This window comes from Eublepharis macularius, chromosome 12, assembly GCF_028583425.1.
Source record: "Eublepharis macularius isolate TG4126 chromosome 12, MPM_Emac_v1.0, whole genome shotgun sequence".
In the NCBI taxonomy this organism is placed as follows: Eukaryota; Metazoa; Chordata; class Lepidosauria; order Squamata; family Eublepharidae; genus Eublepharis; species Eublepharis macularius.
In genome coordinates, this window is record NC_072801.1 from 52,747,272 (window position 1) to 52,767,374 (window position 20,103).

The window sequence follows — 20,103 nt, forward strand, 5'->3', positions numbered from 1 at the left end:
TTAATGATTGTGTGTCTGTGTTCCCTTCTTTGATGGGAGGTTGGTTCCCAGCATAGGGAACAATGGGGCAGGCTGGCCAGCCTGTTCCTGGGGTACTCGGTGTGGGGCAGCTGAGGGTGGTTTTGGTTCTGAGAGGGGCTGAGTGGAGGATTTGGGTCTGTGTGTGGCAGCTGGGGTGGGGGAACTGGGTTTGTGTGGGGCTGAAAGGAGTGGACTATGGGGGATGAGAGCACTGGTCGTCCCTTTTGCCCAAGTAGGCCCCTGCTACTGTCCTGGTGTGGGCTTCCATGCCTCTATCAGTTGCTGGCCCTCCTTTGCCATCTTTTTCAGAAATTTTCCTAGGGCTGCCAAACTCCTGGTTGGGCTTGAGTTCAGGTTAGAGAGAGTAGTTCCCTACAGATAAACTGGCTGCTTCCAAGGGCAATCTCTTTAGAGGGCAAATGCGGACCATGGATTCTGGGGGAGATCCCTACTCAGATTTTCCTTTGCACAAGTCCCACCCCCAAATTGCCAGTAACTTCCAAGGCCAGAGTTTGCCACCCCAGAGAGATCCCGTTCCCACCCTCTTAGCCTTGGCATGAAAGTTGTAGCCCCCATGGAACGCTTCCAGGTTCCTGATTCCAAGCCCAATGACACCAATGTAAGACAATCCAGACCTCCATCAAAAATGGATTTTAAGTAGCAGTGGGATTGGGCTGCATTTCAGTCATTCACATATCTGGTTGTGTTCCCAAACATTTAGCTTATGGTTTTTTAAATCGGCGTATGGCACTTAAGGACACTTTTAAATGGTTCTAAAAACATATTTTTATTATGAAGTATTTAATGTGGCATTGATCAAGGGCAGGCCTTTTGGCCAAATGAGCAGTATCAGTACAGTAAAATTTAGACAAAGCTCATAGGAGGAAAAAGCATTCACACTGTGAAGTGGGAAGAAAGTTTCAATTTACATGTACCATGGACTCCGAAAAAGACATGTCCAGACCAAATCAGGCCTGCTTTCTCCCTTGAAGATATCAATTGATGATAGTGCTTATGTCACATCATGAGAAGACAAGGTTCACTAGAAAAGACAATAATGCTAAGAAAAATTGAAGGCAGTAGGGAAAAGAAGAATACCCTAGATGTGGTAGATTGACTTCGGTTTGCAATACATGGACAAGGTTTTTGGGATACTGTGGAGCTCAATATAATTCTAAAGTACACCACAAGTGATTTGAATGCAAAAAACATACAGACACATACACATAAAATGTATATACCCCCTCCCCACCAAATTAAAGGTTTATCTTATGCCCCGGTTTTCTCCCCCATGGGAACCTAGAGTGGTTTACACATTGCTGTTCTCCCTTGATTTGTTTCACCCTCATCACAACCAGGCTAACAATAGACAGCTGCTCCATGCCTCACATTGGAGTGACTCCACCGATGGCCTTCTTAGTTGTATGAGGGGGTGGAGGGGGGGGGAGGAAGGAAACAACGCACTCCTGCCCACTCTATCTGGGGCCTAGGTTGCCAAATTGCTTGGCCTTGGCAAGGAGCCAGTGGTGGGGCGGCACTGGTTCTGGGGCCCCGTCAAGAACATTTGTCCAGGGCCCCAAAATCACCTAGACTGCCTCTGGAAAACACAACACAATTGTTTACTTAGGCTGAGCCAAGAACATCCATCAAGCCTACAAGGCACAGAATCAGAGTCTGCCAGATTCTAGACCAACTCTCTAGCCATTGCACTACAGTGGATATCTAAAAATTGTTCATACCCCCACCAGCAACTTGAACATTTTTCTCCAAAAGGCACACAACTTGGCTGGGTCTCAAAAAGGACTATGATGCATGGGCCTGTCAATGCATACTGGTACTAAGGCTCTGGCCGGGGGGAGGGGGGCATTGTGCCAATGCCACCCTGGCTTTGGAAGGGGACAGTAAAATAGAAGAAATAATCTAGCTTCAGTGCCTCCCCCCCTTCTCTCTCTCTCTCTCTCTCTCTATAATGTGAGTGAAAACATTACTATACCATCACTGAAGCCTACAGGATACATAGGGTCTGTTCACACACGCATGATCATTTAATGGCAATGCTCTGGCATGATGATGTCTGTTCTAGGAAGTGATGTGATCATCACACAAGGCTGGGGAGCACGCACAATTCACAGCAGGCAGATTTGGGCCACAAGGGATCCTGCTTTGGCCTGCAGGGCCCAAATCAGCCCACTGCAAAGCACAGGCATACTCTCAGGGCAGCCAGATGACATCAGTGACATCACGGCAGCAGCCCCTGGAGCGTACCTTGAAGGCTCATTCACTGACTTTCCCCCTTCGGGGTGATAGGTGAGAGTGGGGGATCCCCCACCAAGGGGAAACGGATCCCTAATTGTGTCTGAGGTTGTGGAAATCAAATGGGTCATATTGCTTCTGTCTTTGAGGGACTTACATGCACATTATATTTAACTCCAGATTTCTTGATTGTCAAGGAATGCATGTGGTGGGGGGTGGGGGGAAGGGTGGGAGAAGGGCCCCTGAGGGTGAGGGTGGCATTTGGCATGCAAAATGCCACCCCTGGCAAGACAAGCCTCTCCCAGCTGTCAGTGGTAGAGATGAGAGCAGAGCACCCACTTGGGGAGGCCATGAAATGGCCCCCCCAAGTGGGAGCAGGCTGAGCCTTGGTGGGGGGATGGGAGGAAGGGTGGGAGAAGGGCCCCAGAGGGTTGGGGGGGGGATTTTGTTGCAGTGGTTCCCCCCCATTAAGTCGTTTTATGGAGGGAGAGTTGTATTAGGCTGGTAGTTATTATGATCATCTTCTGTTTCCATGCCCTGTTGTGCCCGCTCACTATGTGACCTGTTGTAATGTTCAAAACTTTACTGTTTGTCCATTTCAAAAAAAAAATGTGTTTAAGATTCTCTGATGTGTAGTTAATTGTGTTGTGTTGTGCTATGAGGGACAATAAGTGTAATATGTTGTGATTTGTTGACCACTTGTAATTTGAAAATGAGAAAATAAAGGTTTTTTAAACTTAATGATTGTGTGTCTGTGTTCCCTTCTTTGATGGGAGGTTGGTTCCCAGCATAGGGAACAATGGGGCAGGCTGGCCAGCCTTCTCTGCGGGTGGTGGGGGGGTCAGGGGGGTGGTTGTCTGTGTGCCAGGGCAGGTGCTCTTTCCCAGGGACGATTTGGCACTGCCACCATTGTGGCACCCCTTGTCTGTGCAGAACTGCCCTGGGAAAGAGAGTTTAGGGGTTCCCAAAAGGGGAGGGCAGGCCAGCCTGTTCCTGGGGTTATGGTGGGTGTGGGGCAGGTGGGGGTTGATTTGGGTCTGTGAGGGGCTACTGGGGGGATTTGGGTCTGTGTGTGGCAGCTGGGGGGGAATTGGGTTTGTGTGGGGCTGTGAAGGGTGGACTTTAGGGGCTGAGAGCACCTACTTGGGGAGGCCATGAAATGGCCCCCCCAAGTGGGAGCAGGCTGAGCCTTGGTGGGGGGTGGGAGGAGGGGTGGGAGAAGGGCCCCAGAGGGTTGGGGGGCATTTTGCATGCAAAATGCCACCCCTGGCAACACAAGCCTCCCCCAGCTGTCAGTGGTAGAGATTAGAGCACCTACTTGGGGAGGCCATGAAATGGCCCCCCCAAGTGGGAGCAGGCTGAGCCTCGGTGGGGGGTGGGAGGAGGGGTGGGAGAAGGGCCCCTGAGGGCTGGGGGGCATTTTGCATGCAAAATGCCACCCCTGGCAAAGGAAGCCTGCTTCTTCATTTTTTCCCCATAGGAAATAATGAAGAAGATGCTCCTTTATGGGAGGATGGGGGGACCTGCTTTGGGGGGCCATAACATGGCCCCCCAAAGTCCAATCTGTCTGAAACTTGGGTGGGTGTTAGAGAAGGGTTAGAGGAAGGTCCCCACCAATTTTGGGCTTATTTGGTGGGAAAATGCCTCCTCCAGGCGTCCTGAAAGACGGAGGCATTTTCCCAGCAAAAAAACCCGAAAGAATCCCGAAAGAATGCCGAAATAATGCCGAATCCCGAATCCCGAAAGAGATTCTTGTTTCGGCATTCGGCTAATGCCGGTAGAGAATCTTGTTTCGGGTAATCCCGAAACAAGAAAGCCGAAAGTTTTTTCCTTGCACACCCCTAGTTCTGAGATCATTTGGGCTCTCCTTTATTTTTTAAACAGTCATTCCCTACAGCTGCTGAGTGGCTGTGGGAAACCCAACTTGGGTCTGGGGAACCTGTAGCCAACTCTATAAAAATCTGCATGTCTAGTTAGACCTTAAGAGGATGGATAACTTTCCCATGTTCTTCTAGTGACATGGCCCAGTGAAGATGAGAATTGTGGCAATACGGAAGTAGATATCATCATGTTCAAAGCCAGATGTTCTTTTGGCTGCAAGAATAAATGTTTCATGAATTCTATCATAGATTTACATCTGTTTTCAGGATATTCTTTCAGCAATTCTTAATTTAATTGGTTATTTTAATCAATAAAGAGTTCATAATTATTCAATCTACTTTGAATTTCAGCATGGATTGCTAACTTTACCAATATTTTTTCTCTATTGTGTTGAGAGCTAGCCAACAAAAATGATGGGCAAAGAAATGATGGCCAAAGACAAAACATTGAGATTCATTTTATTTGTGTAGCTCAGAGGTAAAAAAAAATAGGATGAAGACATCACTGTACAGTAGTGAGTACAATCTTATTATATTAGAACAGCTTAAGCAAATATGGATTTAGAAGAATGCCCCAAATTATACAGTTTCCATACAGCTGTCTTTATATCCTTGTTTCTCATGGTGTAAATGAATGGATTCAGCAATGGGGGGATTATGGCATACATCACAGCTAAAGCTATATCTAGATAAGATGAACTGTCAGTGGGAGGTCTTGCGTAGACAAAGAGTCCAGTGAACAGAAGCAAAGAAACCACAGTAATATGGGGAATGCAAGTGGAGAGGGCTTTTTTCTGACCTTGCACAGAAGGGATTTGGAGAACTGTAGAAAAGATCTGTATATAAGTTCTGACAATAAAGACAAAACAACCTATCCCTAAGCTACAGCCAAATACAAGAAACCCAACTTCAATTAGGTATATATCATTGCAGGAAAGCTTTAATAACTGTGGGATTTCACAAAAGAACTGATTGACAATGTTAGAGCAGAAGGTAATTGTGAAAGTGCCTGCTGTCTGTAATGTAGCATAGAGGACTCCACTAACCCACGCACCGAAGACCATGTGAATACAGGCTCCTTTGTGCATAACTGTCTCATACTGTAGTGGATTGCAAATAGCAACGTAACGGTCATGTGCCATTATTGTTAGAATGGCAAGATCTGATGACTGAAAGGCAAAATAAAAGAAAACTTGAGCAACACATCCTGAATAAGAAATCGATCTGCTGTTCATGAGGGAATTAGCTAGAGCTTTGGGTACTATAACAGATACAGATGCAAGGTCCAATACTGCCAAGTTCATTAGGAAAAAATACATGGGGGTATGAAGATGGTGATCAAAGGCTATTACAGCAAACATGAGAAGATTCCCAGTTATGGCTATCAAGTATATTGTTAGGAACACAAAGAAGTGTAAGACCTGCAGTTCTCGAATCTCGGAGAATTCCAGGAGCAGGAACTGGGATGTAGAAGTCAGGTTGGCCATTTTGTCTTCTCTATTCATTTGAATAGTAACTGTGGGAGGAAGATAGACGTTTTCTCTTTTGACTTTAAAGAATAAAAATGTATTATTACTATAATACAATGTCTTATATATAGGTAAAATACTTGTATAAATTTAAAGAGGAGTAAATTATGTAAAGTATGTTCTTCCCTTGCATTATATATTTAAGAAAAAATACAAAAAAACCACACACACTCTGAAAACTATTGACATACTAAGCGAAGCACACCCAAGGAACTGTCGATGGCATACCTTGGACAGGGTCATCCATCCATTCATTTGGATCCAGCCAGCTTTCTGCACCACAACTGCACATAGTATTTTTTCCAGGAAGGGTACACAACCTTCAGTGTCTGCCAACACAGGCACTGTCTCCTTCCTTTTCACAGCAGCAGCAGCTGCAGCCAACGCAAGTTCACCGGAGACTTCCCTCTCATTGCTCAAGCTTTGCACTGGGGAGAAATGAGGAGTAAGGGAAGGCAGACAGAGCCCCAAGGATGGGGAAAGAGCAAGAAACAGAGTTGGGCTTTGTGAAAGAGAGTTATGGGTTGAGTGACAGAGAAAGAGAGAAAGTAAGAGCATGTATATGATACAATGGGCATCGGGAAAGGGAGAAAAAGGAATACTCAGAGAGAGAAAGTGAGAAATGGAGTGGGGGAGAGAGGAGGAAGCAAAAGAGGATGGAGTGGGACAGCCTCTCTTGCAATTTCCTTGCGAGTTTTCCCTTGTCCTGTCCTAACCTGTTTCAGATTTTTATGGATCTGTTTATAGATGATTTTTAACATGAGTTCAAAGTAATATATTTTACACTCTGAGCTCAAAAGTTCTCCCTTCCACTTTTTTCTTCATAAAATGTCATGCAAAACCTTCACTTTTTTCAGCCCAAATAAAACTGTTAAGTTCTTTGTTGAGTTCATCATTAGCAACATACAAAGGCATATTCTCCAACAGAAAAAAATGATCTGGGCAGTAACAGAATGTTAAGACAACCATTCTGCTTACCGAAGAAGCTGACCACTTTGGGTTATGATATTCCCACTGGCTTCTGGTGTTAAGTGTATTCTAAATATAAAAGTGCAAAGTTAAACCGAGGGAAAAGTGAAAGGAAACAGAAGGACAAAGTTAACAAACAGTTCTAGTTAATGACAAAATAATTATCTAAAAGGAAATCTTATCAAGATACCTTACAATTTTTTCTATATATACCTTTCAGTGTGAGATTTAGTAGGTCTTTGATCTGCTTTAGGTCATAAAACTTGCACATGCATTTCCAGGTATTCTCCCATTTATGATCTTCCTCTGGAGGCTGCTATGATGTGGATGGATTTTGATATCATCTGGCATGAAGAAGGGAGTTTAAATGGCAGGAAGATGTAATGAAACCCTGCTTTGTTTTCTTGTTAACTTGATCCCAAGAGTCCAGGACACCCCAATGTTGCCGAAATTTTCTTTTATCAGCTATAACAAATTTAAACATATCATTAGAACATTAATAGGCTGTGAGATGCTTGCAAGATTCTGCTACTAGCTCTCTTTTTGTAATGTTACAACTCAAATGAGAATTTAGGATTAGGGTGTGGAATGTTAAATGCATGTTAGAAGTTGGCAGATGATATTCTATTTTAAAGGTCACGTTTATTAACTCAGAAAGAATCCTTTTTGACTTTGCAAATGTTACAGGAAAATGAGAGGCTTCCAAAGAAAAATAGGTGAGACAGATGGTGTCACTTGCTTGGACTTGCCATATATCCAGAAGACAAAATTAATCATCTAGATATTGGTTGAACATCTAGAAATTAATTCAGAACCCTCAGATTAATTCAGGGCCAAGCTACACATGACGAATGACACTTGAACAGCAAGTGGATTGAGTGGAGGGCAAGTGAACAGGGAGAAATACACTTGCTGTTCAAGTGTCGTTCGTCATGTGTAGCTTGGCCCTCAGACCCTGAAGTTCCCTGGCTTGGATTCTGGAATCTCAGGGCCAAGCTACACATGACGAATGACACTTGAACGGCAAGTGTATTTCTCCCTGTTCACTTGCCCTCCACTCAATCCATTTGCCATTCAAGTGTCATTCGTCATGTGTAGCTTGGCCCACAGAAGCAACAAGGATGTATTGATGTCTTCTTGATGCTTAAATCGTTCCCAACATATGTCATGCCCCTTCCCTCAATCAATTTGTGATGGGTAAAGGGGAAAGTCCAGGTCAACGTCAACAGGAAACTCAAAGGTCCTGCCAAGCCCCCTATAGTGTATGTTACAGGACCTTCTTTTCAGGACTCTGTTTTTTCAGCACTTCTATTTTGGAGTGAGATAGACTGGTACAAGAAACAAGGCCTTCTTCCCAAGGTCAGGTCAGAGCTGACTACTGTACTCATTCCAACTATCATGAATCACCTGGAATTTATTTATTTATTTAATCTTAATAAAAAATTTACCCCACCTTCCATAAAAATTGTCCCAATTTTGAGGAGATTATTTTAATTAATCCGTAGTTTCAGTACAATTAGATTTTCTTCCCATGTTGTGGGTCTGCTATATTTAAGAACCAAACTTGTGTCTTTAATGCACCAACTGTTGCTAGATATTAGAATAAGAAAATAATGTTATGTATGAGCCAGGAGATATAGTTGTCTGTTTAGGGTGACAGAAGATTCTCTTGGAGCCTTTTATTCTGCATCCAGGCTGGGAAACAAGGCACCATCTTTGTGTGGCGGGGGGACACTTTTGTAGCCCTATGTGAAACATTTTCCATCTCTTTGATGGGTTAAGTCTTTTCAATTAGACTAGGGGAATGGCAGGCCTTTAGGGTCCAGGATTCAAGGACCTTAAACTGAGGTTGGGTAATCTGGAATTTATGTGGGCATATAACGAAGAGAGATATCAGTTCCTACCTGCCAGTTTGGTGTAGTGTTTAAGAGTGTGGGACTCTAATCTGGAGAGCCAGGTTTGATTCCCCACTCCTCCACTTGAAGCCAGCTGGGAGACCTTGGGTGAGTCACAGTTCTCTGGAGCTCTCTCAGCCCCACCCACCTCACAGGGTGAAAGTTGTGGGGTAATAATAGCATACATTGTAAACCACTCTGAGTGCGCATTAAGTTGTCCTGAAGGGCAGTATATAAATCGAATGTTATTATTATTATTACCTCACAGGGATGTGGAGTGAACAGAGCACATGCTTTAAAACCTCAGTCTTCCAGATGGAGCAGTATATTAGTGAGAAAGAGGGTCTTACTATAGGGCTGAAGTGAGGAAGAACTTGACAGTAAGAAGAGTAACCTTTCAAGTTGCAGGTTTACAGAAACTGGCAGGTTTTACTGGAAAAATTATAAGAGATATAAGAAAAAAGACAGGACACTCATAACAGATACCAAATTTCATTGCAACTCAATGGTTTTGTTTACATTATTCAGTGGTGTGGAAGACAGAGAAGTGCAACAGTGCACTGGCTACTGGTTTGTTCTTTCTTCCTGAACAAACTAAGGGATTTTTTTGCAAAAAGGAAAAGAGGTCTTATGGTTTGTGTGGCAGTGATTAAAGCAAAAGACAAACTCCATGCTGAGGATCATTAGGAAAAATAAAAATTAGGTTAAAAATAAAACAGACAATTTAGTAATCCCCTTGTATAGATCTAAAATGTGGACTAATTTGGAATAGTGTGTCAGTGCTGGTTGGTGTGTTGATATACCAAAAAGAAGATGTTACTGAGCTGGGAAAAGTGCAGAAGTGGGCAATCAAGGTCTTTTCTGCACAGTTAAGTTAGAGCGATTCTGATTCCATTCTGCTTCTCTTGATCTCCAGATTTCCACACAAAGAAAGGAGGTGTGAGATGCAGAATTGACCTTTCCCTGGCTTTCCCCTGACTTTTTTCCAAGTGTACATATGGCGACTTTTTAAAAAGCTACTGTGAACTGCTGCTGATGCATCCTATGTGCATGTGGCATTCTTAGTCCCTAACTGAATGTCAGGTCTATGCCTGGACGCAGCTGCACCTGTTGGACTGTTGCTTGTTGAGTGCCCTTGGGCTTCGTCTCCACCCAGCCCTGCCTGGGACATTGCTGTGCTGGGTGCCCTAGTACTGCACATGGGCTGCCTGTTAAGTGGCCTTGCCCCACCCCAGTTGGGACGCAGCTGCTTGGGCTGTCTTAGTGCCTGTCAAGGGCTTCTGTGAGGCCTCCTGTAGGCTTGGTGCAGGCTTCTGAACAACAGCCATAGGGGGGTATACCTCACCCTCTCATCCGTTCCTCCTCCTCTCACTCTTACACTTAGACAGACTGACTCTGACTCTGACTCTGACTCTGACTCTCCGTCCGTCCGTCCGTCCGTCCGTCCGTCCGTCCGTCCGTCCGTCCGTCCGTCCGTCCGTCCGTCCGTCCGTCCGTCCCTCCCTCCCTCCCTCCCTCCCTCCCTCCCTCCCTCCTAACTCTTCACCTCTCTATCACCACTCCTACACAACCCACCCCATCCTCTGGGTAGACTTCCCTTATATCTCTTCACCAATTCCTGGCTCCACCAGCCACGCCCCCAGCACTCTAGTCACTGCTCAGGCTGACCTAGGCAGCCACACCTGGGGTTGCTCTGGCAGGCCACACCTGTGCCTCCTTTACTGGCTGCTGGGCTTCCTTTGCTGATTGCCTCAGGCAGCTCCACCTGAGGTTGCCTTACTCCCAGCCTCACCTTGTCCTTGCTACTCCCTTCTAGCCTGCTTGCAGGTTGGGGCATGGTCCTCCTGTGCTGCCTTTGCTGCCTTTCCTCCCCTGCCAGTAAGGTTGCGGTCTGGCTGGTTGATGGCTGGCTGTCCCCATCTCCTGTGCCTTCTCCCTCTGGTCTGGTCTCCTCCTGGCTGTCCTCACTTTCTTTTCCTGGGCTCTTAGCCTCCCACTGGAGGGTGGGGATAGCTGGCTTCCACCTGCCTCATCTGACCCTCTGCGACTTAGGTTCTTCTCCCCCCCCCCTGTTGCTGGCCTGTTTGGGACCTGGATGACTGTCAGGCAGCAGGGAAGCTGTCTCCCGGCTGCCTCCTCTCCCCTCCTCCCAGTAAGTCTGGGGGCTGAACCTCAGACCCCGGATACTATATCTTTCCCCTCCCCTTTCCCTTTCCTTGGGTGCTGATTGATTGGCCATCTGGTACAAACCACACTCTCCTTACTCTGCTCTGCAGACTCCCTCTTTATTTTTCATTTTTTAAATGAGGGAAAGATTGTAAGGTTGTGTCCTCATCTCTCAAATGCCTGCAGAAACGGTTCCCTCCCAACCTCTCCACAGATTCTCTCTTTATTTTATTTTTTGTAGGTTCCCTCTAGAACCATGCCACTAATTGCCTCTTCAGAATTTTTTAAAAATGGTGGGCACAAGACTGCTCAATCAGCGAATACAGGCACAGGGAGAAGGAGGGAGATGACAGACACATTGCAATGTTACGACATGTGTGCTGAATTTTTTTAAAAAGCATGTCACATCAGCTCCAGCCCCCACAAAAGGCTGCTTCAAATACATACATCTCAATTTGTCTCAAACTAAGAAATTAGAGACCAAATCGCCTTGAAGTTGTGCCGTGCAAAATTTCAGGAGCCCAAGCAAATTCAGCACTGATTGACATGAGCAGGGCTTTTATTCTATGGGAATGCGGTGGAACGGAGTTCTAGCACCTCTTGAAAATACTCAGCAATAGTGTATGAAAAAAATGTTCCACTGCCTCTTTTCCCAGAAAAAAAACCTGGACATGAAGTCCAGACTTAAAGTGTGCCATATGAAAAAGGCCCAAGATGACTCTCAAAAGCACGACTGTCAATTTACCAGTTCCACAGGGGCTGTAAAACAGAGATGTTCCATTGGGCCTTTGGCTGAGGGCCAGCGTGTTTCCCCCCTTCTTCCACTTAAGATCACCACTTTTTCTGGAATTACCCTTGGCCATGTGCTATGCCCATATATATGCCCATATACAGACACCCAACTGTTTATTTAAGTAGCCTGATCCTGAACTATTTTAATGATTGTTATAATTGATTTTATAGTTTTATGATTAACTCATTGTATTTATGGATGTGGTGAGCCACCCTGAGCCCACTCATGGGGAGGGGGGTATACATCAAAACAAACAAACAAACAAACAACATGAAGTGCTCTGTGAACATAGGATGGGCTTCCAAGCAGACATAATTGCATGGCAATGAAGTGGTCTCAGAAGCATCTAGTCATGGATGAATTTGACAGAGAACAGCTTTGGTGAGTCATGTCTTTGTCTAATTACCCAAATGCTGAAATACACAACCAAATTCCTTCACAACTTCATTTGGCTTTGCACACCCATGTGGTTCTTTTGTTGCATAGACATCAAAATTTCAGGGAGACAGTCAGTTCAGGAACTGAACAGATTTATTGCAGCTTCTGTATTTTGTCTCCAGCTCATAATGGCTGACTAATTTGGGAATAGGTAACAAATCCTTACATTCAAGTTCAATCTAAGGAGAACAAAGTAAACCACTCATTAAATGGTATAGGGCTAGGGATCCGGAGGTCTGAGATCAAACCCAGCATCCATCAACCTGTCCTGGTATGGGGCATAATCAAAATCAATAGGAGGATCTAATTGCCATATCTCAGTCTCTACCATTCATACATCCCCCTGGACAATTGGAGTGACATATTTAGATCTGGATGCCAGCACTGATGTGTATGAACCAATTGCACAAATCAAGGCTACATGGGAATTGGTGGCAATTTTTTACTTGCCACACCACTTTTGCCCTAAGGAAGTCTGTTTGGTGCCCATGGAACCTCCCATTTTCTCACTATGTCTGATGGCCATTTTTTATGTGCTCAGGATAATACTGATTGCTGCTTTGGAGTCAGGAAGGGATTTTCCTCCATGCAGGATTGGCTGGGATCTTGGAGGTTTTTCGCTGTACTCTGGGCACAGAGCAGGGGTCATGGAAGGCAGACAGCACATTCTCAGCATGGCACCAGGAGGGCACCCATCACAGCCTTCATTGCTGGGCAGTGGGATGGTGATCCCTGTCATGGGGGCATGGGGGAATATGGGTCTTGTATTCATCAGGGCTGAAGATCTCTCTGACCATGTCTTTTTAGTTGTGCAAGTTGGTGCTGTAGCAAACATTAGACTGACTCCATGCATTGACAGAGGGGATGGATGTGTGCTTGGGGGATCAGGTCCATCATTGATAAGTCAATCAGCTACATGATCTTGGCATCAAGCCCGGCAGCCTAGGCAGCGGCAAGCCAGGACTTTTCATAATGATTTTGGCTGACATGGGCTTCCAACCATTGGATCCTGCATTGTTCATGGATGCTTTTCTGACATTCAGTCTGAAGCATGGCTTGCTGAAAGGTTAGCCCCAATGGGTGCCAGGGTAGAACAACATATCTGGCAAGGAAACCATGGACAGGGATGCTATGGTATCTTGTGGAAGCATTGGTTGCTAGGAGTCCCGATGTGTGCACCTGTCAGGCTAGGACAGGTTGCTTGTTCTCCTGTAGTCTGGATGGACCCATACTTTGGTTGCAGCTTTAGGAGCCTTGGCAGGAGGTATTTTGAGGCTCTTGTGGTGGTTTGGGCATTGGGCACACATCGGTTTGGGGTTAACATTGCCTGTTTGCTCTATTTACCTATAGCAAGGGATCCTCTTATTGGATTTTGGGAGCAATGCAGGACACCAACAAGCCCAACTTGGGGGCTGCTGGGGCATGCTCACTCCCAGAAGACAGGAGAATCATACAGAGGCATACATCAACGTGGGTTGTCACTTACTGTCATCCCACAGTGGCCCCCTTCAGTTAGTGTCTTAGGGAGTCAGGGAGTGATCGGCTGGCAGGCGGATCTACCGATCAGGGATCTACGCCCCATGCAATACCAAGGCTTTGATAAGCTGTAGCCAATAAAGTTGTGGCCTTTCTATCTCCAATGCTTGTTATGATTAAATTGACCTTCTTACAAAGAGGAAAGAATTTGACTCACTATGAAACAACTTGGTCTTTTTGGATAACTCATATTGAACAGCGTGTTTAAGGTATGATAACATAATTTTTTTTTTTTGGATTTTGAGGACAGGAACCCAGAATTCCAGTGCACCAAGCAAGATGAAAAGGAGAAGTCTGAGGGGGAGGGGGAGGAAACGAGCACTGCGGCTGCAGTTGCGCAGAGAGAACTCCGTCCGGGACCCAGGAGGGGAAGAAAAATTTAACTTGAAATTAAATTGTAATTTGCATTTAGTAAGGTCAACCACTCCATCAATATAATATAAAGCTTTAACTTTTGAATAATGGCAGTATGAAGGGAAAACAGAAATGTAGTGTTTAGTGTTTAGTGTTTGTAGGGTACCTTCCCCTTTTTTCCACCCCTCCCTCCCTCTCTCTTTTTTTCCTCCTCTTTCCTATCCCTTGTGTTATTGTAGTCTTTTGTAGTTACTGTTCTGTAGGGTATGTATGTATGTAGTAGTTGTATGTTAGATATTGAAAATAAAAAATTATATAAAAAAAAAAGATAACAAATTTTGGTTATTTACTTATAATATGTCTTCTCTTGTAAAAACTATTAATAAAATAAAACTAAAAAAAACATAAAGGAGAGCCCAAATGGCCTCAGAAAGCCAAGGCAGAAGGAGCTTCTGTCTCTCCCCCACAAAAGCTGTTTTCCCATGTCACAATAGCATGGAGCGAGGGTATTTTTCAGTTTTTACTGCTCCATATACACAGAATACACCATGTGGAGCAGCAAAAACAGGGACTACTGCTCACCATTTTAGAAAACATCTCAAATGGGGAGGCAGGAGTTCTTCCTTCCTCACTGTGGTGTTCAGAGGCCATTTGGGCTGTCCTTTATTTTTTTAACAGCCATTCCCCACTGCTGCTCTGTGGCTGTGGGGAAACCAGCTTGGGCCTCAGGAACCTATAGCCAACTCTTTGAAAACCTCAGTCTAGTTTGACCTTATGAGGGTGACTGACTTTATGCAACCAAGGTGAGAATTGGGGCAATAAGGAAATTGATATCTGTATGTGCAAAGCCAGATGTTCTTTTGGCTGCAAGAACAATTGTTTCATAAATTGCATCATAGATTTACATCTGTTTTCAGGACATTCTTTCAGGAATTCTTGATTTGATTGGTTACCTTGATCAATAAGGAGTTCAAAATAATTCCATCCACTATCAATTTCAGCATGGACTGCTGAACTTTTCAATATCTTCTCTATCATGTTTTGAGCTGGCCAGTAGGAATCGTGGGCAAAGAAATGATGGCCAAAGACAAAACAGTCAAACTCATTTTATTTGTGTGGCTCAGAGGTAAAAACAGGATGAACATTGCACTAAACAGTAGTGTGTACAATCTTATTCTCTTAGAACAGCTTAACTGAAGATAGTTTAGAAAAATATCCCAAATTGTACAGTTTCCACAAAGCTGTCTGTATTTCCTTATTTCTCATGGTGTAAATGAATGGATTCAGCAAAGGAGGGATTATGGCATATATCACAGAAAAAGCTATAGCTAGATAAGATGAAATGTCAGTGGGAGGTCTTGCATAGACAAAGAGTCCAGTGAACACAAGCAAAGAAACCACAGTAATATGGGGAATGCAAGTGGAGAGGGCTTTTTTCTGACCTTGCACAGAAGGGATTCGGAGAACTGTAGAAAAGATCTGTATATAAGTTCTGACAATAAAGGTAAAACAACCTATCCCCAAGCTACAACCAAATAAAAGAAACCCAACTTCAATTAGGTACAAGTCATTGCAGGAAAGCTTTAATAACTGTGGGATTTCACAAAAGAACTGATTGACAATGTTAGAGCAGAAGGTAATTGTGAAAGTGCCTGCAGTCTGTAATATAGCATTGAGGACTCCACTAACCCACGCACCGAAGACCATGTGAATACAGGCTCCTTTGTGCATAAGTGTCTCATATTGTAGTGGATTGCAAATAGCAACGTAACGGTCATATGCCATTATTGTTAGAATGGCATAATCTGAAGACTGAAAGGCAAAATAAAAGAAAACTTGAGCAACACATCCTGAATAAGAAATCGATCTGCTGTTTGTGAGGGAATTAGCTAGAGCTTTGGGTACTATAACAGATACAGATGCAAGGTCCAATACTGCCAAGTTCATTAGGAAAAAATACATGGGGGTATGAAGATGGTGATCAAAGGCTATTACAGCAAACATGATAAGATTCCCAGTTATGGCTATCAAGTATATTGTTAGGAACACAAAGAAGTGTAAGACCTGCAGTTCTCGGATCTCGGAGAATTCCAGGAGCAGGAACTGGGATATAGAAGTCAGGTTGGCCATTTTGTCTTCTCTGTTCATTTGAATAGTAACTGTGGGAGGAAGATTAGAAGTTTTCTCTTTTGACTTTAAAGAATAAAAATGTATTATTAGTATACTAAAAATGTCTTATTTATACGTTAAATACTTGCAAAAATGTGACAAGAACGTAGTATGTACTTCCCTTACATTACTGACCCAATGTCACCCAGCAAGCTTCCATGGCAGAACAGGGATTCAAACCTCGATCAGCCACATCTTAGTCTGACACTCCAACCCAGTGTTTTCCAGACAAACCTTCCAGGCACTTTTATAACTCATTCAGAAAAATGGTTGTTGTGGGTTTTCCGGGCTGTATTGCCGTGGTCTTGGCATTGTAGTTCCTGACGTTTCGCCAGCAGCTGTGGCTGGCATCTTCAGAGGTGTAGCACCAAAAGACAGAGATCTCTCTGTCTTTTGGTGCTACACCTCTGAAGATGCCAGCCACAGCTGCTGGCGAAACGTCAGGAACTACAATGCCAAGACCACGGCAATACAGCCCGGAAAACCCACAACAACCATCGTTCTCCGGCCGTGAAAGCCTTCGACAATACATCATTCAGAAAACATAGAGCACTCCATTCTACATGGTGTCAACCCACCTTACAAATTTTCTATTCACCCTTTCCCTGGCACTGTTATCCTAAAATCAACATTATCAATGAATAATTGAATTTGAGGATATATGAATACTGTTCTTCACTCTTAGCTTCCGCCAAATTCTTCTAGTGGATTAGAGTACCACGTGCCATCTTTTACCATTTTTTTCTAATCTGTAAAATATCAAGAAATGAAGAGTAAAAATACATTACAAATCATTATTTTATTATACATTCTAAAAGCCAAGCAGCCCCAATCTGCAGATCCTTAATCCTGTGGATCATGGCCTGTTACACTAAAGGAAGCATTTTCTACAAATGTAGGGAATCAGCCAGGTTGCAGAAATTCCGAAAAGTATTTTAAAATAGACGGGGAGTTAAAATCCCCCTCAAAAACCTGAGGAGCTTTGTCTGTGTTTTCACACACAACATGCCTCTGCTGGCCTTAGGCCACTTTCCTCACCACATGCAGCAGATATTGGAGGAGGGGGAGCCACAGGTTGATGCAAGCAAGCAGGGGGGCAAAGTACAGGAGCCCCCACAGCCATCATCATTACCCTCAGAGGAGGGGAGAGGGGGTAATACTGAGGGCAGGGGAGCCTGAGGAGGATGATCAGGGTGAGCAGAAAGGCGGCGGGGGAGAGCATTGAAGATTGGGGTACAAGTAGAGAGTCACTTTCTGCACTGCAACTGCAAACAGTATTTCTTCCATAAAGGACACAAGTTTCAGCACCAACACAGGCACTTCCTCCTTCCTTTCCACAGCAGGGACTGCTGCTGCCAACACAAGTCTGCAGGACGGAGGGATTTTTCGGCTACCTCTTTGCATGCTCCATATTTGGAATGGGTGAAGTGAAGATGAAGGGAAGGCAAACAGGAGAGAGAGAGCAAGAATGTGGCTCTCCCAGCAGCAGCAGAATGCAGCTTAAGCTGGGAGCCGTCCTTTGCGGCCCCGCCCTGGAGGAAAGGAGACAGGCTCCCTTCCCAGACATCCTGGGCTTAGCCGGGGGGCGGAGCCAAGAGCCTGATTCAGGCGGCTCCTCTCTTCCCAGCTGCAGTCTCTTTGAGTGCTCGGTGAAACAAGAGCTCTTTGCTCTGCCTTCCTTTGAGTGGTGAAGCTGAAGGGAGGAATGTGTGCTGAACAAACGTTGATGGAGGCAATGGAGGCAGTTGGAAGGCAGCGATAGCAGTCAGCTCTTGGAGACTGTCGGAGGCGGCTGGTGGCTGCAGCGCATAATACAGGCCAGGGTTTCAGGGCCTGTTGGGGCTAGAGTAATTGAGCAGTTTAATTGAGCAGGCTGGTGGGGCACTGGGATGGCAGGCAGCTAGGCTGTATTGGAGGGACTTTGGCCCAACTTGGGTGGGGTCTCTCCCCTTAATAGTTGTCTTGGAGAAAGTGGGTGGTGAGAGCCCTCTCCCCCCCCCCCACTCACACATAAACCCCTCTTCCTGCCATAAGCCTGTTTGTTTCCATTTAGCCTCCCCCCACCACCGGCAAGGAGTAAAATAAAGTAACTTATAAAACAGAGCCGGTGTTCTTCACTTTGGCTTACTGGTAAAACAGCACCTGAGCCTATATTTTTGTGGGCCATAAAAGAGGGCCTGTCTCTACCTGACAGTTATTCTGTTAGCAGGCAGATTTGCTCAGGGCTGTGCCTAGCGCCATCTTTTGGTGGAGAATTACTGGTGGCCTGTCTCTGCCTGACAGCCATTCTGTTGGCAGGCAGATTTGCTCAGGGCTGTGCTCAGCGCCATCTTTTGGTGGAGAAGTGCTGGTGGCCTGTTTCTGCCTGACAGCCATTCTGTTGGCAGGCAGATTTGCTCAGGGCTGTGCTCGGCGCCATCTTGTGGTGGAGAATTACTGGTGGCCTGTTTCTGCCTGACAGCCATTCTGTTGGCAGGCAGATCTGCTCAGGACTGTGCTCGGCACCATCTTGTGTGGCAGCTTGGTACTGCTCCTGGCAATTGCTACTTTTGATGGGGCTTAGTGCTACCTGTCAGGGCTAGCGTCAGCAGTTGGTTAAGGGGTAAAGCCGCGAGCCTGTCCAACACATTATTAACGGCTGCTGTGTCATCATTTGGGAAGGTTTATGCTGCCCAGAAAAGGCGGTGGCCCATCAATGGGGAAGTGGCCTGTAAATGGCCAGTGCCGCGTAACCCTACTCGGGCTCTGTCTCCCTCAGACGAGGATGATAGCCCAGGCAGGCAGGAACTTATGGAGCGCATTGTTGCTCTTGAGAGGGCAAGGAGTGGTACAGCATCAGCTGTTGCACCTGTTTAGCCATGCAAAGGTGCTAAAAGAATTACAATTGCTGCTTTTAATAAGGATTTTGTCTCTTGTCTTTCTGCCTGGAGGGAGTATCAGGAGTGGTGGCAAGTGATGGAGGCAGCAGCCAGGACAATCCAACATCAACTGAGAGTGTGGCTGACATTGACCAGGAATAGTCAGCTGACAGTGGGCAAGTTGCCATAGCAGTGGAACGACCCATGCCTGATGGTACGGATCCTTTGCCCAAGCAGAGTGCCACTTGGCCCGGGGGCTCTTTGGGGCAGGTAGCTGCTACCGGCGCTCCTGCATCTTCTGTTTTGGAGACATATCCCATGCTTGGTTGGCCTTCTGCAGGCCCAACTATTTGGCCTAGTTATGCCAGTGGCTCCTTGCACCTGCAGCAGGTGCAAGTACTGCCTGTATCGGGCTGTGCTACCAGTTGGGATGGATAGGCCTTCCCTCTGTCTGTGACTGGGTGGCCTTTTGGTTATGGCAAGCAGATGGGCCTGGCCCCTTATGGACCCCAGGGATATGGCATGGTTCCTTATAGGACACTTCCCCCGGGAGATACGGCATTGCCTGCGGGGGCGGGGAGAATATACAAAGGGTTAGTACATGGATGTCTTTACCCTTCTCTTCAGGGAACAGGAGAAGAAGGATGTAGATGATCTGTACGATAGGGATAAGGAGTAGATCTGCTGCAGGCAGATTGTCAGGAACTGGACTCATTGGTTGTCTGGGTTCCTGGTTTATGCAGGGGTATTGGCTAGGGCACAGCCAGGTAGGGCTCCCCCCCCTTTTCCAATACATAAATATTATATATAGGGGGTACATGGACTTTGAGGGGGTGGCTTGGTTGATACAGCTGTGGGTGCAGGGCATGGCCCTTGCCAAGTCCAACCTCAGAAATAGGAGCAAGAGTGGTCATATGATTATTCTGCCCTCTCAGGGTTCAGGTTCCCGCACTTTTGCAGGGCAGCAGGTGTAAATATGGCTGCTTTGTTGGGACTTCACGTCCGAGGAACTTTGCAACAATAAAGTGGGCAAGTATATGCATGACTGCCCTGCATGCATGGGAACCCACCCATAATCTGCCTGCCCCAAAGGAAGACAGGGTGGGAAATGCTTGGGGGGCAGTGGTGGCCACCAAGAGCCTGGAAAAGGGGCCCAGCCCAGTAAAGCTGAGGGTACTTGAATGGTTTCTTCAGGTCTCCCCAAGGCACAGGGTGCTGGCTATTTGTCCATTGTTTAGATGA

The 20,103-nt window shown here is 45.6% G+C and overlaps 2 protein-coding genes across 2 annotated transcripts; both read right to left on the bottom strand.

Moving 5' to 3' along the window:
- Positions 1 to 4,699: 4,699 nt before the first annotated feature.
- LOC129339348 (olfactory receptor 14I1-like) lies at positions 4,700 to 5,659 on the bottom strand. The gene has a single exon (XM_054993932.1). The coding sequence runs from the start codon at positions 5,657 to 5,659 to the stop codon at positions 4,700 to 4,702; it is 960 nt and encodes a 319-aa protein (XP_054849907.1).
- Positions 5,660 to 15,013: 9,354 nt separating this feature from the next.
- LOC129339349 (olfactory receptor 14I1-like) lies at positions 15,014 to 15,982 on the bottom strand. The gene has a single exon (XM_054993933.1). The coding sequence runs from the start codon at positions 15,980 to 15,982 to the stop codon at positions 15,014 to 15,016; it is 969 nt and encodes a 322-aa protein (XP_054849908.1).
- Positions 15,983 to 20,103: the final 4,121 nt, after the last annotated feature.

Bases quoted from the DNA above. Each gene is read 5' to 3' on its own strand.
- LOC129339348 (XM_054993932.1), bottom strand. From the start codon at position 5,659: ATGAATAGAGAAGACAAAATGGCCAACCTGACTTCTACATCCCAGTTC.
- LOC129339349 (XM_054993933.1), bottom strand. From the start codon at position 15,982: ATGAACAGAGAAGACAAAATGGCCAACCTGACTTCTATATCCCAGTTC.